Source organism: Phoxinus phoxinus, assembly GCF_949152265.1.
Source record: "Phoxinus phoxinus genome assembly, chromosome: 24".
Lineage (NCBI taxonomy): Eukaryota > Metazoa > Chordata > Actinopteri > Cypriniformes > Leuciscidae > Phoxinus > Phoxinus phoxinus.
This window is the reverse complement of record NC_136899.1, coordinates 24,227,740-24,254,779: the sequence shown is the minus strand read 5'-3', so window position 1 is coordinate 24,254,779 and position 27,040 is coordinate 24,227,740. Positions and strand designations below refer to the sequence as shown.

The 27,040-nt window shown below is 37.4% G+C and overlaps 2 protein-coding genes and 1 long non-coding RNA gene across 4 annotated transcripts; 2 read left to right on the top strand and 1 right to left on the bottom strand.

Moving 5' to 3' along the window:
* Positions 1–242: 242 nt before the first annotated feature.
* LOC306992905 (zona pellucida sperm-binding protein 2-like) lies at positions 243–17,490 on the bottom strand. 2 transcript variants are annotated; one of them, XM_079602182.1, is made up of 15 exons: positions 17,205–17,490; positions 16,850–17,050; positions 15,383–15,582; positions 11,751–11,888; positions 11,446–11,560; positions 10,497–10,695; positions 9,827–9,968; positions 8,998–9,153; positions 8,859–8,914; positions 4,989–5,164; positions 3,896–4,296; positions 1,942–2,038; positions 1,694–1,871; positions 1,258–1,608; positions 243–655 (listed from the first exon to the last, which is right to left on the bottom strand). In XM_079602182.1, the coding sequence occupies exons 2-14, from the start codon at positions 16,970–16,972 to the stop codon at positions 1,454–1,456; spliced, it is 2,136 nt and encodes a 711-aa protein (XP_079458308.1). In that variant the 5' UTR covers positions 16,973–17,050; positions 17,205–17,490; the 3' UTR covers positions 243–655; positions 1,258–1,453. The 2 variants fall into 2 exon arrangements, with proteins under 2 accessions (XP_079458308.1, XP_079458309.1); XM_079602183.1 differs by lacking the exon at positions 17,205–17,490 and having other exon boundaries at positions 16,850–17,073.
* Positions 17,491–20,263: 2,773 nt separating this feature from the next.
* On the top strand, positions 20,264–24,000 carry LOC306993026 (uncharacterized protein; the record flags this gene model as incomplete). Its single annotated transcript, XM_079602457.1, has 10 exons — positions 20,264–20,953; positions 21,452–21,531; positions 21,852–22,017; positions 22,212–22,346; positions 22,431–22,491; positions 22,609–22,635; positions 22,720–22,780; positions 22,884–22,958; positions 23,555–23,764; positions 23,921–24,000. The coding sequence occupies exons 8-10, from the start codon at positions 22,940–22,942 to the stop codon at positions 23,998–24,000; spliced, it is 309 nt and encodes a 102-aa protein (XP_079458583.1). The 5' UTR covers positions 20,264–20,953; positions 21,452–21,531; positions 21,852–22,017; positions 22,212–22,346; positions 22,431–22,491; positions 22,609–22,635; positions 22,720–22,780; positions 22,884–22,939.
* Positions 23,998–25,225, top strand: LOC306992738. The gene is made up of 3 exons (XR_013796334.1): positions 23,998–24,081; positions 24,175–24,262; positions 24,430–25,225. It is a non-coding gene; the product is annotated as an uncharacterized lncRNA (long non-coding RNA).
* Positions 25,226–27,040: the final 1,815 nt, after the last annotated feature.

The window sequence follows — 27,040 nt, the reverse complement described above, 5'->3', positions numbered from 1 at the left end:
ATGAGCAGCTTAAATGAATGTCTTATGATTGTGTTGCTGTGCTATTCTCAATAATTTGCTAAATTATGACCTCCTTTGTCAAAATAATAGATTCGGCATAAAAGATCATCTTTTTTTATGATGTTGTAGTGCTATTCAAATGTCGTATAGTTCAACTAATCAGCTTGACAAGGTCAGTATTTGTAACTCTAATCAAAATATTGAAAAAACAAATTTCAAAACACGTTTTATTTATTTACGTGTCTTATAACAGTCAGCATTATTAGCAGGGAAGGATGGCATAAAAGCAAATATGTCTATATATAAGACATTATTATCTGTGAGAACTGTATGAAAAAAAATAGCAGAATTAGAAAGATGTAAGATCACGTCCGGGTCACCAAAAATATTGGTGTTCGACCTTGTTTGAGCTTATTTAGACCAATGAATGGGACACAAATGAGCCAAAGTATATATGTATCTGACTCCATGAAGTTGTTGTTAATATAATTATTTTTGTAACATTACTTTATTTGAATCCAGAGGAAAATGCAAGCTTTATGTTAGCTTTTTAATCAAATATCATGTTGAGAATAGCAAATCAGAACTTTTCTAGAAACTGAATTAACATGGATTAGTGATAAGACAAAACAAATAATGTCATTAATGACTCACCCTCATGTCGTTCTAAGCCCGTAAGACCTCTGTTCATCTTCGGAACACAGTTTAAGATATTTTAGATTTAGTCCGAGAGCTTTCTGTCCCTCCATTGAAGCTGTATATACGGTATACTGTCCATGTCCATAAAGGTAATAAAAACATCATCAAAGTAGTCCATGTGACATCAGTGGGTTAGTTAGAAGTTTTTGAAGCATCGAAAAAAACTGCGTCTCCCTCAGTCTATAAACGAAGCTCGGGCGCACCGGATAACACGTCATCAGCGTCTTACGCCAGCAGCGTAACTGTGGAGTCGTGAAGGCGGATTGACAACAGACCCGGGAGAGAATACAATGCTGAATAAAGTCTTATTTTGTGTTATTTTTGGACCAAAAAGTATTTTCGATGCTTCAAAAACTTCTAACTAACCCACTGATGTCACATGGACTACTTTGATGATGTTTTTATTACCTTTATGGACATGGCCAGTATACTGTATATACATTTTCAATGGAGGGACAGAAAGATCTCGGACTAAATCTAAAATATCTTAAACTGTGTTCCGAAGATGAACGGAGGTCTTACGGGCTTAGAACGACATGAGGGTGAGTCATTAATGACATTATTTTCATTTTTGGGTGAACTAACCCTTTAATCATTTCTAACACAAAAACCCTTTTATGTATGTGCAAATTTTAGTGGCATACAATGTCTGACAAAGAAATGCAGATTGTACCACATTTAAATTATATTTTCAATTAACATGAACAGAGAGGATTCATAAACAGAAAATTGGAAATTAATTTATAAATGTTCTTCAGGAGCTGGACATTAGATGCATGCGGTCAGTTGCTCTCGTCTTTTTGCTGTTGTACACCAACAATCCCACCAGCACCACAATGGAGAATATAAAGAGTCCTGAGAAGACTGCGGTGCCTGCATTGATATTAAGAGAACCACCATTTTCTGATGCTAAAGAAAGAAAAATGTGGTTATATTAAAGATCATGATGCAGAATCATTTGAACTCATTATTATTTAAGACTTTACCAATATACCTGCTGCAGAATGCTGATGTCTAACCACACGGAAGGGACCCTGCGTTATGTGATGCCTATCGGTTTCTTTGCTCACATCTCGTCTGCGTTTGCGTGCGGGTTCTCGGAGGCAGCCTTGGGCGCATCTAGAGTTTGAACTTCCTTCCGCACACAGAATTACCGAGCAGGTAATATACACCTGTCAAGAGAATTTGAGTGCACTGTATAATGTTCATACTCTACAACATGGCTATGTGATTCTGTAATACCTCATTGTAGTCTCCTGAAAACTTGAAAGCTTGGATTCCAAAGTCATATGTTCTTGCATCACTATGATAAACCTCAACTGTGCCATCCAAAATACACCTGTAAGAACACAATGATCACATGACCTCTGAATAATTATACAGAGCAGTTAGGGTAGCAAAACAATGTATTAATTCTGAATATTCAATAAATCATACACAAAGAGATTACATTAATTCTTTATCATGAATGTGTATTGTGTAATCTATGGAGAAATCTTGGATGAAATTCTCAAACAGTAGATCTTCAACTTCCTGCAGATTAAGTGATCTGAGAAACTTGACTATCACAGAAACCCTACTATTGCAAAGTATTCGGCAAATATAAGCAGAATAAGCGATTAGCTATAATCTTTTAATCATATGAAAAACAAATACACAGGAATCACAGGAGTAAACAAAGGTATAAGTAAACAAGAAAATACCGGACGAGGAACAGAACCAAACTCCGTACTTAAATACTAAGGAGATAGCCATGAACTAAATGAGACAAAGTCGATAATTATAAGTAACCATAGAACCAAACAGGGAGATAATCAGAAACTAAGGAAACCAAACCTAAATAGGATTTAGAGGAAACAAAACAGAACATCAAAATGTCCAAAAACCATGACGGTGGATCATGGGACCGAGGTGGAGACAGGGGCTCGGCAGATAATAGAGAAAGTCAGGACAACGGGGAAGCCGGAACGAAGGAGAAGCTTGGTGGAGCTGAAGGGGTGGAGGGTGGAGGTGCAGCCAGAGACTCAGAAGTCCGTGGCAGCGGTAGAGTAACAACAAACTGAGGCTGAGTCTGAGGGACGAGGGAGCCAGGAGGAATCCTAGGGCTGACGGACCACGGAGGAGACTAGGAAACACAAGAGCTGGGCGGCGCCAACAGACTGACAGGTCAAGGTGGAGTAATGGGCCTGGAGGTCCAAGGTGAATCCGGAGACTCAACCCTTATGCCAAGCTAGTGGTCGTAAAGCCCTAGACAGAGCTGCACAAAGTTAGTGGTGGGGGCAGAGCCGAGGAGCATGATGACACCGGTGGAGCCGACGGATCCAGGGGAGTGGACATAACCAGCAGAGGAGATGAGACCAGGAAGTTTGGAGGGAACATTGGAAAAGGAAGGTTTCCAGATCGAAACGTAGTATCTAGACAGCCGGCTAAGACCAGCAGAGAGGGTTCAGGGGTAGGGACTCAGGAAGGAACTGGATCCGTGGACCACAGGTCTATGAGGCAGTGGCTCCGGGATGGACTGGGCAATGCAGTTAACTCCGGTACGACCCAGGTGGCAGGCTTGGGCTCATGATGTATGGAATATGCAGCTCTGACAGGCTTCACATCTTGCAGAACTGCTGTGACGGATCTTTATTCCGTCACAGCATTATCCATTATCCATATTTGCAGACAGACAACTCTTACTGCATGAAGCCACGAACCGCAATAGATTTAAAATAGAATGCTGCGTGGAGTCATCCAATCAAAATGCGGCGTGAACACAACCAATCAGCATGTTCAGCACACAAGTCCCGCCCCCAAAAGTTCCTGAACTTTGAAAAAGTACTACCTCGCCAGCAGGGACTTTCGGATGGGGAAATATTTACCCGGAACTTCATTTAGACCCTGATTCCTGCGGTGTAAACACACCGAGTACCAGCCCAAAGTTCCTAGTTCCTGTTCCCACGGTGGAAACGCGGCTAAACTTTCAATTAATTTGCCTCTCCATTGCAACAATCATTACAAAGCATATTTGATGATTTATATATAACTATGTTGATTTTGGATAAATAAGGTTTCACTGTGGGCAAAACACCAGAGATATGGAAAACCAAGACACTTTTCATGTGTGGTTAAGACAAAATTAAATTGATGTAGAACAGATATAGAAGAGAGGTTTTACCACACTTTAGTGTAAGGATTTTAGCAGTCTCACCCTTCTTTGATGATGTCATAAGAGAGGGCACTGTGTGGGTTGTCATCTGGAGTGGCCCTGCAAGACTCCACAAAGAGCTGGACCTCAGGGAGAGCAGAATGGGCTGCAATGCCCATGTAGAGCACATCCATCAAATTTATCTCCAAAGGATACAGACTGGTATCCACTGGACTGCTAAAGTTGTTGTCAGTAAAAATGTCAAATGAGTAACTAAAAGTGCCAAAGCTGGATTCAGTAAAGATGAAGTCTGACTTCTTGTTGATGAAGTGGTTTGAAACACTGGCTACTTTGGGGTACTGACAGGAGAAGCCGATTTTAACTTGATTGCGTCTGGTGATTACTTCATTGGGGTTCTCAAAAGAATTTATCTCGTTTTTGAATACCATGAAGTCTCCAGAGTCCTGATTGGTCATGGGGAAGCAGGTATGTGAAAAGATCAAGCAGAAATAAAAAACAGAGATCAATATTTCACATTTGACGGTTAACATGACTTTTTCAAAGGTTTTGTAAATGTTTGGACAAAATATTCTTAAAAAATTGTTATGGACCATTATTAATATTTGATATACATTGAGAGAAAACGTTCATAAAACAATGTTCTCGGAACATCCTTATGAAGTTACTAAAAGTTGATGAACGTTTTTGTAATTTTAGGAGAAAACATTGTGCCAATAATGTTCATGGAACATCCATATGTTTTTTTGTTTTTGATGAATATTTTTATAATGTGAATATAAAATGTTCCTAGAACAAAATTCTTTGAATATTATATATAACTGATTAATTAAATCTTGGGAGAAAACCTTTTTGTGCCATTATTCTCAGATAGTCCTTTAATCATTAGAAGGATCAGCTAAAGTGAACTTTTTCAGAACTTGTTCAATAACATTCTTCAGTAATTACAATAAAACGTTCTCATAACTTTTTAAAAATGAAAGAATGGAATGTCCATCTAAAGTTCACATAACCAAGAAGAGAAGTTCTTAATACAGTAAAAAACTGGACATTTAGATTTTTTTTTTTTTTTTTTTTTGCTGAGTAACATCGCAAATATTCCATTTAAATTGGAGAACGTAGACAGCAGCATTTCTACCTCCATCGTGGTACCACAGGTGTCGAGGGACACCATGCCCAGGATATGGGTCTCATTGGAAGTAAGAGAGCAGGTAGGGTCTCTCAGTTGGAGCCAGTTTTGATCAATCCCCTTCATGGAGGCTTTGCTTATTGCAATGTCGATTCTGTTATCCTCACAGAAGATCTCTGCTTCACCTTGGGGGATATGATACATTTATCAATTGATCTAAAATGACAACAACAAAAATTGCAAGATATTATCAATGCACTAACAATGATTTTAGAGGAAGAAAAATGTGAAAAGAATTTGTTAAATCCAAATCATAGTATCGGGATTGGGGATTAATCTGTTTGAAAAGATACAGATACACAGTCATGCTGCTGTGACAACGCTATCTCACGACAAATTCGTACGAATTTGTACGAGTGATTAAAAGGTGGCTAATTCGTACGAATTTGTACGACCTCACTCGTACGAATTTGTACGATTTGTCTAAACCCACGTGATGGGTAGGTTTAGGGTTTTGGCAAATCGTAAAATATGTACGATGTAGCAAAAAACTTGAGTGAGGTCGTATGAATTGGTACGAATTAGCCTCCTCGTAAAATTCGTACGAATTGCCGTGAGATCGGGTTGGCTGTGAGCATGTACAGTAAGATTATACTGCTGTTGCATGAATAGACACATAAATACCATAGCAGATCTAGGCAGGTGGAGCTGGGGGAGGTGGCTTCAGAGGTACTCTGATAGCACGCTGCAGGACTAGCCTACGGCAAAGACTAAACCAGACAGCTAAACCAGCTAATTACGATTGAAGTTGATTGGCGATTTCTCTCCTGGTGGAGAATGGGAATTTCCCCGTGGATTCAGCTGTCAGATACCGGCTGGTTAATCATTATCATGATTGGACTTATAATAAAAGCAAGACGCACAAGCTGAGCTTACATTAGCTCCAAGATGGAGATTTAATAAAGGGATTAAAATTTAAATTTAAAATTTAATAAAAATTTATTAAATTTTTTTAATAAAATTTAAAAATTGGGAAACTTATAAATATCTTAGTGAAGTAGAAATAACATCATTAGAACTAAACACGATGGAGGACATAGATGAATGTAATGAGAAAATATGTAAATGATGTAACAGATATTTATAAAGTTTATAAAGAAGTTATAGGAAAAAAGGGACCATGTAAAAAGAGGAAAGCAGTTCCTTGGTGGACAGAAAAAATATAGTAAAGCTGTACAAAATAGGAATAAAGCATTTAGAAAAATAAATAAAAAACTTATTTGAAGATTATTAATTACAAGAAAGCACAAGCTGAAGTAAGAATAATAATACGAATAGCTAAAAATAAGTACTGGAGAGATTGGTGTAATTCAATAGGAGAAGATATTGACATAGGTGAAGTATGGGGATCAATAAAAAAAAATGGGAGGAATATATAGAAATCAAACTTTAGCCATTTTAAATCATAATGGAGACTCTTTAGATGCATATTTTAATATATATAATTTAAAGATGGCCCTAGGGGGAGTTAAACATACATACTGGAAGAGATGATGTACAGGTATGTTATGCAATGATTCAACATTTATCAGATAGATCTTTGAAAATTATTTTAAATATTTTCAACAAGATATGGAATGCAGAAAAGCTTCCTTCGTGGAAGCATGGAATAATAATTCCAGTAGGCAAACCTGGAAAGGACAAATCCAATCCAATTAATTATAGGCCAATTGCATTAACTTCTAATTTATGTAAACTGATGGAATTGCAGGAAAGATGTACAATTTAATTATGGACTTCCTTCTAAAAAAACAATTCAAGTTAGGGTTGGAGTAGAGTATTCAAAGACATACAAGGTAGATAATGGATAGATAACTCCTCAAGGAAGTGTATGCAGCCCGTTTTTTATTTATATATCATGATAAAAAATAAAAAAAATTGTAATTTAAAAGGTGAAGTAGGAGGAGCTTTATTTGCAGATGATGGGGCATTTATCTGTGCCTAAAACTCAAGTTAAATGTTTTACTAAAAGGAAAAAAAGTACCAGAGGTTAAGTTAAAGTTATACAAGCAGGAACTGGAGCAAGTTTCAGTAGTCAAATATCTAGGTGTATATGGAACCAAGGCTGACATTTGCAATATATGCTAAAAAACTGATCAATAAATGTAAAATAGGAGTAAATATTTGAAGATATTTATCAGGGGTTGAATGGGGAGCTTGTAGGTTACCGTTGAAATTATTTTATAGTATATTAAAGGTTGTATCAGCTATTTCAGGCCCAAAAATAAATGATCACATTCATCTAATCTTTCCTAACGATCCGCTAGCTGCCCGCCCCATAAGCAGGTCGTCAAAAAAACGCGTCTCTGTAGGCAGCCTAGGCTCTGAGATCTGCACACAAAAACAATTGGTTTCACCAACCACTCAAAACCCAAATAAATAGTGTTCAACCAATCACCGACAGGGGCTGGGTGTTATGAGGTTTTGCACTCGTGCACGGCTGCCTACAGAGATGCGTTTTTTTTGACGACCTTCTTATGGGGTTAGGAAAGATTTGATAAATGTGATCATTTATTTTTGGGCCTGAAATCGCTGATACAACCTTTAATAAGATCAAGTTTGGATTATGGAAGTATAATTTACGGATTTGCAACTGAAACTGTACTAAAAAAGATTGAAGCAATACAAAATCAAGTTTTAAGAATATGCTGTGTTGCGTTCAGAACATCTCCCATTGCAGCTTCACAGGTGGAAGTTGGTGAAGCTCCTTTAAAACTTCATAGGCATAAAATAAGACTGAATTATTGGCTTAACATAAAAGGTAATAAAGAGAGTCATCCAGTAAAGGGCGTGATAGAAGAATGCTGGGAACAAAAACATTTGATATTATATACCATCGTGGATATTTCCAATGCCAATAAATTCTCATTAAGAATGAGAGCGATTGTTAAGAATAAGTGTAAGCTTAATAGTGTTATTGTGGGTTCCTGCTCATGTGGGAGTGGAGGCTAATGAAGTTGTTGATAAACTAGCTAAGCAAGCTGTAAAACACACAGAGATATTCAAGTGACTGAGCAAAAAATAGGTTAAAGGTAAAATTAAAGAATTCATAAACAACAAATGGAAAGAACTATGGAACAGTGATTACAAGGGTAGACATATGTATAGTATACATAAACAAGTATGGAAGAAGTGTATTTAGGAATAGGAAAAAAGATACAATTACTTCTCGCATTCGAATAGGGCACACTAGATTAAATCATTCCTTGTTCAAAATAGGAAAACATAAAACGGGTAAATGTAATTATTGAGATAAGAAACAATTGAACATGTTTTAATAAAATGTATAAAATATGTAAAAGAAAGGTTAGAACTTATGACGGAAGTAAGAAACTTGGGTGTTGAATCATTTAATATGGAAAGCTTTTTGAAAGTGTAGAACAAGATAAACTATATAGTGCTATTTTGAAATATATTAAAGAAATAGGAGTAGACTGGAGAATTTAAAGGTATTGGTTTAATTGGAAGATTTTTTTTCCCTCTTTTCTTCACCCCTACTCTATTGTTTATTTAAGTTGTTAATTTCTACACGCTTATTAGTGCTTCACACTCCAGGTAATGCACCGAAAGTTGGTTTGCCAACCGCCATAAAACTCCATTAGAAGAAGAAGAAGAAGCTGAGCTTACGTTTAGCCGTTTCTGGTTACCCTGTTAACAGATGTTCATTTTTACAGTTTAGTTTGTTTTTGTATTGTGAAATATCTAGTTCAGTCATGAAACTCCACCATCTAGAGTTTCATGACTGAACTAGATATTTCACAATACAAAAACAACTGTTAACAGAATCATTCATTAAGACACTTATGAAATATATTTTACCTGAGAGAACCCTCGATTTTGCCACAATGATCACAATGCACCTCATCTCTGACTGACTAATTATGGAGAGAAAGACAAAAGACAGATCAAGGAAAAAATCCTGAATTCTCAGTGAGCTTAAGAACAGATGTAATTTTACCTCTGAAGGGTCTCTGCAGTGAAACACACGGGCACATGATGATGCAGGTCAGATTCCTGTGGTGTCCATGTCAGCATTGCCTCGGTAACCCCTTGACTTGTATTCCTCAAGCTCTTGGACATATTCCATGGACCACTGACCTGGAAGTCCAAGATACTACACAAGAGTGATTGAAAGATTAGATAACATTTGCTAAAATAAACGGTACATGCAAAATCTGCTGGTTGGTTTATATAGAGATACTAAGCATTTCAACAATTTCACATACTGTACATCTGATCAGGCCCGGTTCCAGAATCAAATCACTGAGGGTGTGCCCATATATATATATAATGTGTAAGCAACGGCTCCTAAGCACCACCACAACACCAATAGTAATGTACTGTGAGAGATTTACAAGTCATTACTTTTACAAATAGTTGGAAAAACATTTAAAAAATATATTATTATATTTTATTTTGCTTGAGCGAAGTTTCTTTATATGGGGGCACACCCACAGCAGTTAACAATGAATGAGGCATTTATATAGCCCTCTCTTCCTGTTTTTCCAGTCTTACACTGATGTAACAAACGTTTGGTAAAACAAATCTTGCTCCATGCTTAATCTTTCCTCAAATTTACAAGTTTGTTGGCACATGAAATCTTTAAGATATTAGGTTAAACTTATTTGGCTTGCTGTCCACTAAAGAGGGGCTCGATGAAGCAGCTTCAACTCGAGCTCTGATATATACATCTGATAGATCTTCTGTATTTTTACAAAATTGCATATGTTAGTAGAAATTTGGACCTGTTGGCATTTGAACCAATGTTTGGACGATGCATATTTCACCTGTTGTCCGAGCTCTGGGCACGGAGGGTGATAATGTGAATACGTCCCACAGCTGCATGTTGAACATCTCCATGTAAGGGAGTTGGTGTCAGTAAACTTGGCCTGTTCACCCCTGGTACACAACTGTGGACTGGTGTTAGGACTACAAAACAGTGGAAACAGGGTAGAATGATTTAAATGCACAGAACTACAGTGAGTCGGAGCAACACATGAGAACTACTGCTAAAGCCTTATTCATACAGAACTAGTCTTTGACAGCAAAGTACATCAGTTTGTATTTTATCACATGTTTATAATAGAATGGAGCAGTACTAAAAGAGTTTTGTTGGTTCTGTAAGTTTTTTTCCCATTCAAATATCCCATAGTGATTTAATTAAGTCATTATTAAAGCATTATCTGCCATGACCATGAACTGTATCAGGTGGAAATTAAGTTTTAAAAAAAAATGAAGAATTTTTTTTCAAATCTTAATCCTTATCCAGTTAATCACAAACAACTGGAAGTGTAAATGCATTGTTTAAGAGTGGCAACCTTGAAAAACATTCAGCTCTTAAAACTTCTAGTATCTTGATATGTAATTTACTAGGAGTGTGTCACTTTCTGGCTTTCGAAATGTGTGGATGGGATTAAAAAAGGTTGAGAACCACTGATCTACATTATTCTCACTCACTTTCAACTCCAAACTGCAGAGGCACTTGACTGAGTGGAGTTGAGTCAGTGTTGGCGGTCTGATTATAAGGATTTCTGACAGAGGAGATCCCATTCTCTTTTGTCAAAGTGATGTTTGATACAGGATAATCCTCCATTGTGAACTCAAAAACATGCAGTCCCAAGTCCAATGTACCATTATTGCTCAGAGTGCACGAGTCCTAGACAAAAAAAAAAAAAAATAGCACGGTTTGTGCATTGAAATAACATTTAAATTCTAAAACTGTAAAAAAAGTGACGAACATGGAAAAAATAAACTAAAATGACATTGTAAATGATTTGTAGTGCCCTGGGCAGCCAGTCTTTTAATGGTTAGTCACGGCTGATCACGCATTGAATAGTTTCAGTATTATGCTATTTCCTGATGAGGGTAACTGTTAAAGATTAAGATTATTCAAAGACAATATGTTCTACATTCCTGTCAAGATGTTAAAGCATATTAACTGATACACCCGATAAAAGATCAGCCAAAATAGGTCACAGCCACAGGTCTATTCTTAAAAAGTGTTTTTTTTTTGGCATAGACTTTAGTCAGGTTAGACGCCATATTGAATTTAACACAGATGAATGAGGCTGTGAGGGATAGATGTAGTCTTTACAATGGCACGCACTGTACAAAGTAAAGTACAAGTGAAAGTATTTTTCGGAAAGAAGTTGAACAATCGGTATGTTGTTAAATAACAGTATGAACCTGAACCATTGTTGTTCATTGAACCATTGTAAGGTCTATTTACATGTAGCATACAGAAATACTGGCAAAAATAGTTAATTGTGGATGTTTGTAATCTATACTTGTCAGCATTTAAAGAAATTGTAAAAGTTAGTTAAACTTATTTAAATTGCCACGGTGCATTTGCCTGTTAAATCTGTATCTGAAGTTTTCATGGGTGTGTATCAATCGAAAATGTTACCTCATCAAGATTTATGTTTGGGTGCTGATGGCAAGATGGGCACTTGCATCTCACATTATCTCCATCTGGGTCATGGGCCAGCAGGTGAAGATGCTGAAAACAGTTCTGAGGAACCCTGAGGAAAGACCATTATCAAGACGCAACTATTTTCTTCATTGTTGGAGCGACAACGGGGAAATATATTGTACAGATTGGCAGTCAAAAACATATTTGATCTTTAGGTTAGCAGTAGACCACTCAGAATCAAGTATTCTAGAAAGCTGTAGGACAAGCCTATGGATAAATTGTATTTTAAAAGCACAAACCTTATGTTTGGTATTGTTGCAGAAACAGGGGACCTGTTTGCAGTCTGAGTGTCTGAACGTTTTCTTGTGTCAACAAGACTATGAAGTGTCCATTCACGGACATCATGAACATTATTTGCCCAGCAGCAACCAGAGTCACTGAAAGAGAGTTTTAATAAGAAAATGTTCCATATATATATATATATATATATATATATATATATATATATATATAGAGAGAGAGAGAGAGAGAGAGAGAGAGAGAGAGAGAGAGAGAGAGAGAGAATGTGATTACTATACTGTACATAAAGTTAGAGTAGCACATGTGCTTTCATACTTTGCATAGGCATATATTAACATATTGATGGCAACTTTAGAGACGTAAAAATGTTTATGAATCCTTTGAGGTTGATACAATATTAATTCAATGAAATTAATGGGTGGGGTTTATTGTTTTTATAATAAATTAGATTCATTTTCTTTGACCCTTCTGTATCTCATTACAAATAATTAACTGTAACAAAAATTTAAAGAAATCTGCAGTTAAAGGGGTCTTTCTCACGTAACAAAGGCCAGGTAGTGAAAGCTGTGCTGGTAAACCTCACTCCCCTGGCCTCAAGAGGTGCGCTAGCGACCGATACTAGCGGCTGCAGTCTTTAGCCTTCTTGTTAGTGTGCCCGCCTCCCATGCCGGAGACCTGGGTTCGAGGCCTGCACTGAGTGGGGCGAGTAGGACTTGAGGGGTTATATTGTTGCCGTAACCTGTTTGGAGTGAGGTTTCGGGGGGTGAGTGCAACGGAGACCAGCTAAGAGTTTTCCCTCAGGGAAAACTACGGTTACACTTTATTTCAATACTCCACTTTAGACGTTCTACTAATTTTTCAACGTCAACTAACTGTCATTAGAGTATTAGTAGACCGTAGTAAACTGTTTGGTTAGGGTTAGGTGTTAGGGTTCGGGTTAGGAGAATACGTTTACTTCTAGTTGCTCATAGTCAGTAGAATATCTGTTGGAGGACCAACAAAATAAAGTGTTAGCAGATATTAAGTAGACAGTCTAATCCTCTAATATAAAGAAGCTGCACAGTGTAATTCAGACAAACAGTAAACACCATCATGGTGACCCACATGACATTTTAAAAATGCAAAAAAAATGTATTTAACAACATTAAATGTAACATAAAACCCTAATGTACATAACTGATTAGAAGAAACTAACAGTTAGTTGACATGTAGTTGCAAAGTTACTTATAGTTAGTAGAATGTCTAAAGTGGACCATCGAAATAAAGTGTTACCAAAACTACTTGGTCTTGAGCCACCACTGCAATGGCCTCATGTACAAAAGGCCAAAGGGAATCACGTTGTACACAGCTGCCATGGGACCCAACAGTTTCGGAAACTGTTCCACAGTGACGGCTTGGCCTAACTTGATTCTGCCTACGGCTAGAGGAATCGACTCAATTTGAGCAGGACACAGTTGTGCCTGCATCGTAATCGAGTCCCACACTAGTCCTAGAAAAGTTGTCCTCTGTACTGGAGAAAGCATTATTTTCTTGGAGTGTAATCTTAACCCCAAGCACCTCATGTGCGCAAGGATGACATCTAGAAGCCGAACTGGCAACTCCTGTGACTGAGCTAACATTAGCCCATGGTGGATATAGCGGAGTACACAAATGCTATGGAGTCGTAACGGAGCCGGAGCTGCGTTCATGCACTTTGTGAATGACCAAGGTGACAATGCCAGGTCGAAAGCTTCGCACCCGAAAGCAACCTGAGGAACCTTACTGTGTTGAGGAAGTATGGATATCTGGAAGTACACATCCTTTAGATCTATCATGACAAACCAGTCCTCGGACCTGATTTGAGTCACGATAAGTTGTATCATTAATTCAATGGAGGAGCTTGCCCTCTTTAACAATGCAGTTCAACTAAATGTGCGAAGCAAACTTTGTACGAAGCTGAAATAACCTCAACAATGAAACATCTGTAAATCAGTGGGCTCCCGGAACATTTTCGGTAGAACGACAAAAAGAGCATTATATTTAACATGTTAACCCATACCCCACTTTATTTTCTTTACTGCCACTTTTCTGTTCTTACTGTTTTAATCCCTCATTCTTTGATCAGACCTCTCACTTGCCCTTCCTTTGCTTTTGCCCTTCTCAAAAAAACATTAAAATTATCTTATGCGGACTTACTTTTCAAACTTAACATTATTTATAATTGAATAATGAATAATTCATTATAAAATGAATTATTCATTATTCAATTATAAATTATGTTTATAATTGCATAATTTCTCTTGGAAACAGGGCTGGCTAGCTAGTATGTATGCTTAGCATAGCGACATCAATTTATGAGATTAATATCATGTTTTGCTCCAAAATCCAGTGTTTGAAATAGCTTCTGTGGTCCCATGTTGCTTCTTATGGTGCGTTCACACCGGACGTGAATAGCGCGTCAGACGCGAGTGATTTCAATGTTAAGTCAATGCAAAGACGTGTTACACGCGTAAAACAATCCTGCGGCGCGAATGAGGCGTAGAGTGCGGCGCGGTAGACGCGAATGCGCCTCGTTCGCGCGAATTGAGCATCTGGCGCGAATGATTTTATAGTGCTTTTTGTGCATACGCGTTTGACGCGAATTCGCGTCTGCCGCCCGAGTTGAAAAATCGGAACTTCTGCGTCAATTCGCGCCCCGTTAACCAATCAGGAGCCTGCTTGCATCACACTGGGCGCGGAACAGGCGGAAGTACCGCTGAAAGCGGCCGTCATCCAGGCGCAGCTCCTGGAGCAAATGGTGAAAAACTCGCCAAACTGGGTTCGCCTCCGAAGGGTCTGGTGGACCCAAATACGGCGGCGATGATCCCTACGCCACCGTTCTGCTCTCCAGAGCAAATACAGAGCGGTGACTCTCTCGATAAATTATCTATCAACATCACACATCTTGTAAAAAGATGGCCGCCAGCGGGTTTTGAAACTTTTGCCCACGCCCGTCAATTTCGCTTCAAACTTATGTTTTTACTCGCGTCAATTTCGTCTGCATATTTTATTATATCTGATATCCATATTAGGGATTTCCCGGAACGTCATAAGTTACTTAAAATACTTCTATGAATCTCACTTGTGGACTTTCTACACAAGTACGCTCTCCAGCTTTCAGAATAAAAGAAACAGGAATTACATGCAAGTGTTTAATGCTCCGTATTGCTAACATTGCCTCATTTTGGGTCAAAATACTTTGTAACATAGTAAATCAAGTGTTTTTTCTTACTCGAGTCATATTATTTTGCTGTACTTCTACTTTTATTAAAACAAAATTTAGTACTCTTTCCACCACTGGTTAATTGTTGATGAACAATACTTAACTGTGAGTTGATTTTAGATACCAAAATCATTAAAAATTATAAATGACATTCCTGAAAATATCTTATACAATTAGAAAAATTCCTGAAATGTCAAAATAAAAATAATTGACATGATTTTTCAATACTTGAAGAGGGTCTGGGGTCCTAAACAGATCATGAGGGCTTATTGAAATGTCTAAAACAATACGTTTTAAGATAATATACTTACCGAATGTAATAAGTACTTATAGTAAAAGTATGCAAAAGTAGTTCTAGTAGTAGTAGTACTATTATTCTATTGATCTTACCTCAGAGTGAAGGGCTCGTCGCCAGTGACATTGGTGGTCATGTGACGCTCATACTGGCACCACAGGATCTGACCTGACTGGTCCTGATCCGTCACCTCCGGCTCTGAGAATGTGAGACTGCCACAGTCGCCACTATCACAGACCCATGCGGCTTGAGGATCACAGGGCAGTTTACCAGACTCTCTGTAGTAAAAGTGCATCTGCCAGGAACACATACTACAGATATTTAACATTTGGCAGACGCCTCTATCCAAAGCGACTTATACTGCATTTCTAGATAAACATTTTTACATTCTTATCAGTTCTTGCTTTCCCTGGGAATCAAGCCCGTGACCTTGGTGTTGCAAGCGCCGCTCTACTGTTTGAGCTACATGAAAGCTATGTATCTTTTTTTAACAACTGCAAATAAGCCATGCAAGATATTATAGAGAATGCTTTCAAATATCAGACCCCATTGACTTTCACTTTATGAAAAAAAAAAAAAAAAAAACTTTTGTGCTTCACATAATGACAATGACAATGACAATGACAATTTATTTGTATAGCACGATTAAAAACAACAGTTGTTGACCAATGTGCTTTCCACATGTAATCCACCACATAACGTCACAACATTGAAACACATAAATTTCACTTAAGTATACAACATCATACCATAAATATTTAAAAAGCGCAAAGAATCACAAATCACAGACAGAAACAAGTTTAATCGAAGGCTTTTGAAAATAAAAAAGTTTTAAGTCTGGATTTAAAAGTAAACAGGGATGGAGCTTGTCTTAGACTAATAGGTAAAGTATTCCAAAGCCTTGGTGCAGCGACGGAAAAAGCTCGGTCTCCCCTACACTTGAGCCTCGATTTTGGGGTAGATAGCAGAGCCTGATTATTTGATCGGAGTGCTCTTTCCGGTTTATATTCGGTAATCATTTCAGAGAGATAGGTTGGTGCTAAGCTATTTAAAGATTTATAAACTAATAGAAGTACTTTAAATTCTACTCTGAACCGCACTGGTAGCCAATGTAATGAGCGTAAAATAGGGGTAATGTGCTCCCTTTTTTTTATGCCGCACAAAAAGCGTGCCGTAGCATTCTGTACAGTAGAGAGAATCATACAAGTTCAGGATTAAATGAAGGTGATTTCTCAGTTATGTTTAATTTCAAGTAAAATAACAAAAATAGAAAAAAAAAATGTCATTACTATAGCCTGTTAACTGTCAGTTTCCCAGAAGCGAAATCTGTGAAAAATCTTCTAACTTTTTTACTTTAAAATTTTTCGAAGCTGCTTTCACTTCTGCAATAGTCTGCCGGGTGTCTTCTTTTAAAGAACCTTAATATGAACCTTAACCTTAATATCTTAATATGAATTCTAAAGCATTCATGAATTACAACCATTTAAGTTCATATCTATGCTCAAAAAGGGGGGTGACAGTTAACCGATTAAAGAGATATGAATGTAATAACCTGGACTTACCTGCACTGTTCCACCTGGATATCTGTTTCCAGGCATGAAGGTCATCGATCCCCCATAGAAACTTATGGCTGGACCCACAGAAATAGTCAAGCTGGTCAGCAGCAGTAGCGCAGCATGTGCCATAGTGTTTGATGAAATGACACAGAGTAATGCGGTCAACACAGATCACTACATGGACTACAGTTTGACTGGTTCTGCCAGCTGAAAACAAGTACATGAAGAATGTTTCTGATCTTTCTGATCACACTTTTTAGTTTCTGTGAAATCCAAAATACACGGATATCAGCTTTCAGTAGTTGTTTCCTTGTGTGTGTGTAAATGATACGGATTAACATGGACAACATGTTCTACATACCTGCCAAGAAATTGAAACATAGTTTGATAAACTAGATAGGTGAGTGCTCAAAAAAATTATCACAGGTCAGGTTTGGATAAGGTCACGACTAACCATATCATCAAGCTGTCAGGGTTTGGATAGGTGGAAGTAGCAAGGACTCAAGTGCAGAGAAATAAGGCTTTTAATCATAATAAAAAATAAACAAATACAAGCAAAAACTACCCCAAGGAGGAAAACAAAACAGTCTTGGACTGGACTGGACTGGACTGCAGGATCTAAGCAGGACACAAGGGGTACATTCGACGACAAAACAGGAAACACAGGGAGAATAAATAGGGAGAACAAACAAAGGAGGTAACGACGAGGGAGGACAGGTGGGGTAAATGAATCAATCAGGTAACAAGATGGGAGGGGCTCGACAATCGACTGGAGAACACATGGCACAAGGAAACAAACATGACAAGCCATGTGGTCACACCAAACTTGACAAAAACACAAGCACATGGCCAGTAAAACAAATCACCAGCATGTGCTCACACTTAACGAGACATGACCACGCCGCCAATGAGAACTTTCATAAGCCACGTGTTCACACAAAACATGACAACATGAAAGCACACAGCTGCGAGACACGACGCTGTCGTCACTAAGCTTCTCTATGATTGACAGATAAATGAGCCAATGGAAATCACCGTCAACCTGCTTAAAGCGAAAGTAACACAAAAGGGAAAGAAAAACTAACAATTATCAAGGGACGTAACACCACCATTGGGAAATAATAAAAAAAAAAGTACAAATCAGCCACAATGAGGAAAAGCACACAGCAATAAAGAGGTTAATTAAAATATTCAAATGATCCAAATAAATTGTATTGTAAAAATTGTAGAAGCAAATGTATCATATTTATTGCATAAATATTATTAGTACCACACTTCGGTTGCCTCAAAATTCTGAATATGTTTTAAAAATGACTATTGAACAAAAGTTTGGCTATATTAGATTAGTACTGCTGGTAAAAAGTTACATTTGAGGTGGCCACTTGTGACCTGGAGGAATGGGAGCGTATGAATGACATGACATGAGAGTGAGTAAACGTAAATGGTAAAACAATGTGTATTTTTGGGTGAACTAGCCCTTTAAACAGTGAGAAGTTTGATCTTAATGTCCACTAGATGGTGACAGATCCATTTACCATTCAACAAAATAATGCCATTGAGGGACATTTATTATCAAAGCCTCATCCTCATTATCATTCTCATTCACATCATGTAATATGATTTTTGTGTTCAGAAAGAAAAGAGTAAGACTAAGATATGTCTTGCTAATGTGGCTTGTCTGCCTGTCAAGGGTGGTGTGTGATTAAATCTCTTGTTGTTGAAGGTTAAGACACCACTTATAGACCACATCACGGACACAAAGAGAAGACATTGAAGTTAAGTTATAGTACTGTAACTATAGTACAAAGGGGGCCTGGCAGAAAAGGTTTAGGAACCATACAGTAAATAGATTCATAAAATTAAGGGATCTGGGGATGATATACGTTTGTTTGATGATTTTAGAGTGGCCTGTTATTGTGGCCAGCCTAAGGCACACCTGTGCAATAATCATGCTGTCTAATCAGCATCTTGATGTGCCACACATGTGAGGTGGATGAATCATCTCGGCTAAGAAGTGCTCACTAACACAGATTTAGACAGATTTGTGAACAATATTTGAGAGAAAAAGGCCTTTTGTGTACATAGAAAAAAAGTCTTAGATCTTTGAGTAAATGGGGGCAAAAGTGTTGCGTTTATAATTGTGTGCAGTGTATATAAAATCCATTTATTTGATGCATGGATTCTGTAGTTTCTGCACAGAGATGTTGGTCAATACCAAACCTATAATTTGATATGATGCCTATACTTTCTGTCACAACTTCAATGTATTCAAAACTGATATTATATGCCTACTTTTTTACATGAATATGCGATTTTTCAAAATAATGCCATCTTTAGAACACAAAAAAGATATTAAATTAAAGATGGGGGGAAAGATGAATAGGCTTTGGGGTGGACTATTTTAATTTAGGCCAAGCACAATATCCGAAATCTCTAGGCATTGTAACGTTGACTTTAGCGTTTTTCACGTGCTGTCCAGAAGATGTCAGTGTTGCTTAATGTCAAATGCTTTTTTTTTTAGATGCATTCCAAAAGATCAACCAGATCAACGTGATTATGCAAATCGAGTCCAGATAGGCGTTTTTTACATAGAGAAAATTATATTCTTTATAATGACACTTACAGTCATGCATTATTTTACCGTTTTAAACTTTTCCATAGTCACATACTGTACTTTATGAATCCTTTTGGAATATTAACACTGATTCACAGTGATATGAATATGCACGAAGGACACTGCTTGACTCATATGGAGCTCAGAAATTCAAAGCAAATACGGTAATGCTTTAGATTACAGTCCGGAAAGTACTGCGTAATTAAGATGAATTTACAGCGTAACTTTCTGTAATTATAGTGTACCTATGAAGTACTTGCATGCAAGTATAAGGGAACAATATGTAAAGTTTAGGGAATACAGGGGTAACAACCTACGGGTACTTATTGTACTATCAAGGTGACAAGCACCACTATATCTTTCACCAATGTTAAAGCAAAAGTTGCAATTGTTTTAGTTTTCGTTGCTCTTTTGTTAAAAAAGATTACTGTATAAATGCATAGATATGTACCCTGTAATTTTTTAAAAGCCTATAGTATTGGTACACCATTATTACAAAAAGGTATGCAGTGTGTTCTTGCTAAATTTGGTCCCAAATGTGATTTCTGTATCATAATAGTAGAATAAGGACCCCTTAGTTCTATAATACTTACAGTATAAATATATATTTTTTATTCTCCTGGTTGTTACCCCTTTATTCTCCAAACTTTACATGTTGTTTCCTTATACTTACACACATACGTACTTTATGGGTACACTATAATTACAGAAATGTACGTTGTTAAATCGCTTTAATTAAGCAGTATTTTCCGGGCTGTAATCTAAAGCGTTCCCCACTAACACAGAACGTTTAGGGAACGTTAGGGAACGTTAGTTTATGGTTCTCTAAAGGTTAGTTTGAACCAAACCAAAAACGAACGTTTAGGGAACGTTCCCTCAGGGTTATAACGTTCCCTAAACGTTAAGGGAACCAACCAACTAAAACGTTCTCCTGTGGTTGCACTGTACCTCCACACAACGTTCCCGTTTGGTTGTTTTTGGTTGTTTTTGGTAATGTTTATTTAAACAAGCTCCATTTAAGTTTTTGACGTAGCATATAAAAGGTTTGCAGTCAGTTGATTTAATTCACTCAAAAATGATTGGTCTTATGAAATCCAAGTAAAATAAACAGATTATCAAAAGAATATATTTAATTTTAGACTGATCAATTTAGCAAACAATACTTTTGTGCCTGATTTCGTTTTTTTAACTGTATTAGTTGAAAATACTTAAAACAAGAATCTATCAATCGAACGATTTTCACAAATAAGAAAATTCACTTCCAACAAAGTAGGTTTTTTTTTTTCAGTGTACAAATTCAACCGTTACACCCCCACGCCAGTAGGGGCAAGTGCCTCTGTTTTCAGGTGACCGATTGAAATCATGTCCTGTGTCCTGACTTCCGTGTTCTGCGATTTACACCAAAGTCCTTCTGGATACACAACTTGCATGGGAATCCGTCTTTCTTTCAGTGGTTTCGTGTAAATGGACGCTCAAGATAAATTGTTTGAGCACAGGTATGGAGCCCTTGACGTTATAGTGCTAGTTCGTTTTTTCGTCTCTTTAGAAATACACACGTTGCACCCACTGTTTGTGATTTTCACGTAGAATAATAATAGTTCGGTAAAATATTTTTAGAATACTTTTCTGCTATCACTGTTAGAATACATTCAGAACATGTTTAATTTATTCCTGTACCGTTGGCATTTTACACTCACTTATTTGCATGTATGCAAAGCAAGGCCTCTGATTAGGTGGCAATGTCGTCAATGCGTCTCTATCCAGTAATTTTCAAACATTCCAATGCCGTGTTAAATGTGCTAACGTTATAGCATTGTGTGTCTGATCGCTCCTCTATCAGTTTTAGAAACTGGTCAGACAATAACAGCTATAGTCTACATAATCCTACAGTGAAATTAAAAAAGCCATTTCACTACATGCTAATCTTGAGTAATATCATTTTCTCCTTTTTTCCACCTTTTCTCACACCAAACAACGACGTACGACGCCATCAGAAAGCGCATTTTGGGAAATGTGTGGATCCGTCCGTTCGCATTTCTGTGTTTCTATGCATGTAGACTAGAGCATCATTGTGGTACGTGTATGTTTTTACGTATGTTTGCCTGAACCATGTTTGTACAACTAAACGTAGCACAATTTGTGTGTATATATTATAAAATAATCTGTATAGTGGATGTAATGCTCGAACCATGATGCAGTATCTGTCTGCTTACTCGAGCACATACGGATGTGTAATGTCACACACTGTAGCATTATACTTTTACGTTTAAACAGTGCATTAAAAAAACAAACTCCATATCTAATGTTTAAGAAAGAAATAACAAATATTCGTGGTCGGGGATAGCAACACTCCATTTTAGTTTAAAATTACCCTCTAAAATGCTGATTGGCCAGGTTTGCTGACGTCAAGGCATGTGACGCAACACGAACGTTCCTGATTGGCTGGAGGAAATGGATAAGTCTATGTAGAACTCAGTAGACCGTTCACTATCAGGAAGTCTTGGAAAAACAACCAACAACGACCAACAACAGCAACCATTGAGCTTCACATTCTCAAAAAGTAAGTGAAATACGTTACAGTTTCATGGTTGTAATGCAAGGGTTTGGGGTTTAACTTTAAGCCGTCTAGAAAATCTGGCTGTGTACAGGTGACTTATTGGTGCTATACTATATATAAATAAATACGTTTTCTCTGTATGGAAATACTGCTTTGTTCGGCTACTGTCTCACAAAAACTTTGTTCTCTTAATGTAGATTCCTATGACAAAGCCATGAAAAAATGTCGGCGACTGATGGACACTTCCAGCATTGAGACGGAAGACGATGCGAGTGTCCACAAAAGGCAGTGTAAACGCCCAAGGAGGTTCATGACGGATTCTTCAAGTGATGGTAAAACCTTAAGTACAGACATTATTTACAAAATTAACATTTTCTTTTAGCAATCTGTACAAATTTTTTGGTCTTTTATTTCAGATGAATCTGTTCCACAAATGAGAGAGTGTGAGAACGGAGTGTGTGTCTGGAAGCCCTGTCCGTAAGTTAACATTTAAGAAACCTGAGTCATATTTCCTACCATGGAACTACTGACATTCAACCTAGTGCATATCATGTGACTATTCTGATGTGTTTGTCTCTTCCTGCCTGTTTCCAGGTCCGCAGCTGCCTCCACCACCTGCATGTAAGTTTTTTTTTCTTCCTCCTCCATTTGCAAGAAACCTACCATAAATGAAGTGACCAATATTCATATCTACTTTCTTTTTAGATGAGTCAACACCACACAGAAAACCAGCCGGTCGCCCAGAATTGGATGGGTCTATTATGACGTAAGCTGAGGGTACAGTGGCTTTGCATTTTCCATTTCCAATTAAATACTATTTCATGACAAGGAACTTGAGAGTAACTTGACTTTTTTGTTGTTGTAAACAGCAGAACTCATCACACAGAGGGAGGTGAGACATCACACAGAGGGAGGTGGCTCAGCCATGGAGACGGAAATGAGAGGTAAGAAGACTCACTTAAAGGAACACACCGACTTTTTGGGACTTTAGCTTATTCACAGTATCCCCCAGAGTTAGATAAGTCCATACATACCCTCTTCATCTCTGTGCGTGCCGTAACTCTGTCTGACGCACCCACCACTAGCCTAGCTTAGCACAAATACTGGATGTAAATAGTTCCAGCTAGCATACTGCTCCCTATAAGTGACAAATAATGGCAACATTTTCCTATTTACATGTTGTGATTTGTATAGTCACAGCGTGTACAAATAACAAGGTCACATGTGAGACAGCCATCTTCTAATCATATACATACTCTGAACTATATTCTCAGAAGGCCGAAGCACTGCTACTTCTGCGGAGTGATTTACTCCAACTCTGAGCGAACTCTCTGCTCCTCACCACGGGGGTTCTCAGGGGCTACAAGCAAATCACGCCCCAGAAGTAGCAGTGCTTCGCCTTCTGAGAATATAGACTTATCTAACTCTGGGGGATACGGTGAATAAGCTAAAGTCCCAAAAAGTCGGCGTGTTCCTTAAGTTGTTCACATATTCAAGTAATGTATAACAACTAAAACTAACATAATTAATTTTTCCATAGCCATGTGGACATCCATTACCCGTATGGCACAGCGAATGGAAAAGATGGAGCAGAGGCTGGATGAGGTGCTCATGCTCTTAAGGAGCTCCCAGTCCCAGTCACATCCCTCTGCTCCTGTCGATGATATGTTGCTGTCGCCCTGCTCGACAGTCACAGAGCTGGAGGAGTTTGACAGGAGTCTCGGTCAACAGGAGAGGAGGGGAAAAAATGGTAATTAAGTTGCCATAGTCCTGCCCTAAGATTAACACTATATAATTGCATAACTTCAAATATCATTATAACTGAACTGACGGCTCTTACAAAATGAGATTGTACAAGCTCTCCACTTTGTTCTACATGTATAATTTGTATTTCTATGTTTTACAGCAACTTTTCCTGACAACTCTTGGAGGTTCGACCAGAGGTACTGCCATCCGTCGCATGCTACGGCGAGTGGCAACCAATGACGTCCATCAAACAGTTTAGTCTGCGGGGCAGAAAGGCAAAGAAGGCCTTCCAGGACCTGACAATCTGCAGGGTTATAACAGGCAGGTGTTATTTTATTGTTCACATCAGTATTATGCTTAGCTTGGAGGTTTTAATTTGACTTGTAACTTTACTTCATTTTGACTTTACTCTAGCGGCCTTCCAGAAAAACTTCCCGGCGGTGACTGCAGCAGAGACGGAGGACTTGATTGGGCAAGTGCTGAAGTTTGCCCCACACAGACGGTAAATTAGAATACTTCTATGTGATGTTCATAATTATCAAAGGAATGGGAAAACTATCAATATTTGTCATAATAAAAAAAACAGGGTTGTTAGTAAGGCAATTTGTCTTGCGTTTGTCAACGTGTTCATTCTCAGTATGACATATCAAACTTTTGTTTATTTTTTAGGCCAGCTGAGAAGGACTGAGAAGGGCTGAGAAGGGCTGATCGGTCAAGACAATGGAGCTCTTTTTTTATTTATTTTTTATTAAACAATTGTATTTTTGCCACTTTGGCCATTCACTTTATTGTCCCTTTTCAATGTGAAATTTGTCTTGGACTCAAAGCTGCATTTATACACAACATATATACATACACACAACAACATATGCACAACAACAAATGCACATTACATTATCATTCCAATATGCATCTTGCACACTACATTTGCACTCTTCATCACACTCTTTGTACTTAAATTTCTGTTTTATTTGTATAGTTGTAAAACTGATTCTATTCTTGTATTTTTTTTAGGCCTTTTATATTTTTGGTATTTTGTAATTTTATATTGTCTATATTAAAGTTTTAAATCCCATCAAGTTTGCCTGTTCATTCATTCCTGCTAACATATAAATTAATTTCTGCTTGTATAATAATTAATTCCTGCTTATGCACAGACAGTTTAAAGTAATAATAAAATTGGTACCATTGTTAGATTTTTAAAGGTTAGTGGAATGTAAAAAATAACCTTAGGGGAACGTTCTAGGAACGTTACCTAAAGGTTGCAATGTTAGGGGAACGTTCTAGGAACGTTACCTAAAGGTTGCAACGTTAGGGGAACGTTCTAGGAACGTTCCCTAAAGGTTACAACGTTAGGGGAACGTTCTAGGAACATTCCCTAAAGGTTGCAACGTTAGGGGAACGTTCTAGGAACGTTCCCTAAAGGTTGCAATGTAACCAAAAACGAACGTTCCCGGAACGTTAAGAAAACTTTCCATGGGAACCAAAACCTAACCTTAAGGGAACGTTCCGCAACCAAAAACGAACGTTCCCGCAACCAAAAACGAACGTTCCCAGAACGTTCTGGGAACCATAAATTGTTACCTGGGTTACCACAAATACACATGAGACACACATTCTCATAACTGGATGCAAAAGATTGATCTACACTCACTAAGTCCCTAATTTACACTTTGTCCCTAAAAGACAAAATACACTCTTATCTGTGGTTTTCTAATATGGAAGGGATTGGGATGAATAGACGAGTCTGGAGTGTGTCCATTTTGTTGTCCGGTTTGCCTCTTTGTTACTATAATTATAAGGCGTTTGTTTTGGTATAAACATTTTGAATAAAGCCATGAAAATGAGCCGAAGTGTCAGCAGTTCTTTTGGAAACATGAAACAGTGTGACAGTAAATGTATAAATATGTATTTTATAAATGTTTAGGCATTTTTCTCAGCAGACACTTTGCATAGTTAGTGTTACTTTGCACCCATCTCCAGGGTAAGCATCGCCTTCGGAGAATATCTGAGGATGACTAGTTGGTTTAAACAAATGAGACATGAGATTCCAGAGACATTTTCAAAGCCTTATTGGGCATGGTGTGACTCCCACACGCTTGACAGTGAGGTAGTGATACTGTGGCTGAAAAAGTGTTGGATCATGGAATACAGAGCACATTTAGCTATACGGAGTTATATATTTATGGTTGTGGGTGAAAATACCAATACTATCCTCTTAATCCTGGAACTGTGGAGGTTCTGGCACACTTTCCTGGTTCTTAAAGGAACTGCGACCGAGACACTTTGACCCACTTTCCTCTCAGCTGAGTCGACTGCAGCTGTTAAACATACCAAAGTAAGACCTCTAAACCACTGCGTCCACACACACAGCTGCACTGATCCGGCCAATAACCATTTCATATTTCAAAATATCACGCACATGGACCTTTTTATGTCACTCCATTGACCTTGTTAAAAGTATGGGGGACAAGGAGAGATACTGTAAAAATGTGCTGCAATTATTATTTAAAATATAAATAAATCACTTTACAAACACTGACAATAAAATGCATGTATACAATACAAACATTTGATTTCATAATTAAAGTAAAGTAATGAGTAAATTATGCATAATTGCACACAACTAACCTTAAACCAAACCATAACCATAACTAAAAGGAGGCGCGGTTTCACAGAGGGCTTAGATTAAGCCAGGATTAGTTCAATTAGGACATTTAAGTAGCTTTTATAAACGTGTCTTAGAAAAAAGATGTGCATCTTGAGACAAAACAATGGCATTGACATGTTTTAAGATATATTAGTGAAAGTTGCTTTCTTAAAACAGCTCAAACGTGCATTTTGGACTTAATGCCTTGTCTGTGAAAATGAGTTACAGTAATTCATATTAATCAGTACTTCAATGTGTTATTACCCTGTAACAAGAACCTTAAAACACCTTAAAATAAAGCCTTTTTTTGTTGTTGTTAATTAATTAAAAATATATTTAAAATATTGAACGCCTTTTAATTTTAACTTTATACAATTATTTAGCAAACATCCAAAAATGTTAATGACTCATTTAAAATAAAAATATAAAAAAAGCCATTTGCAAAATTAAGTAAAAAATGTAAGTAGCCTAATTAAATTATGAAATATAATACATAATTAATTAGCCATTAATTACATTTACATTTTTTATTTGCCATTTCCTTTATGTTATTTACATTTATTAATTATATTAAATTATTTATTTATGGAGGACTAATTTATTAAACAAATACTTTTTGTGTTTTCCACA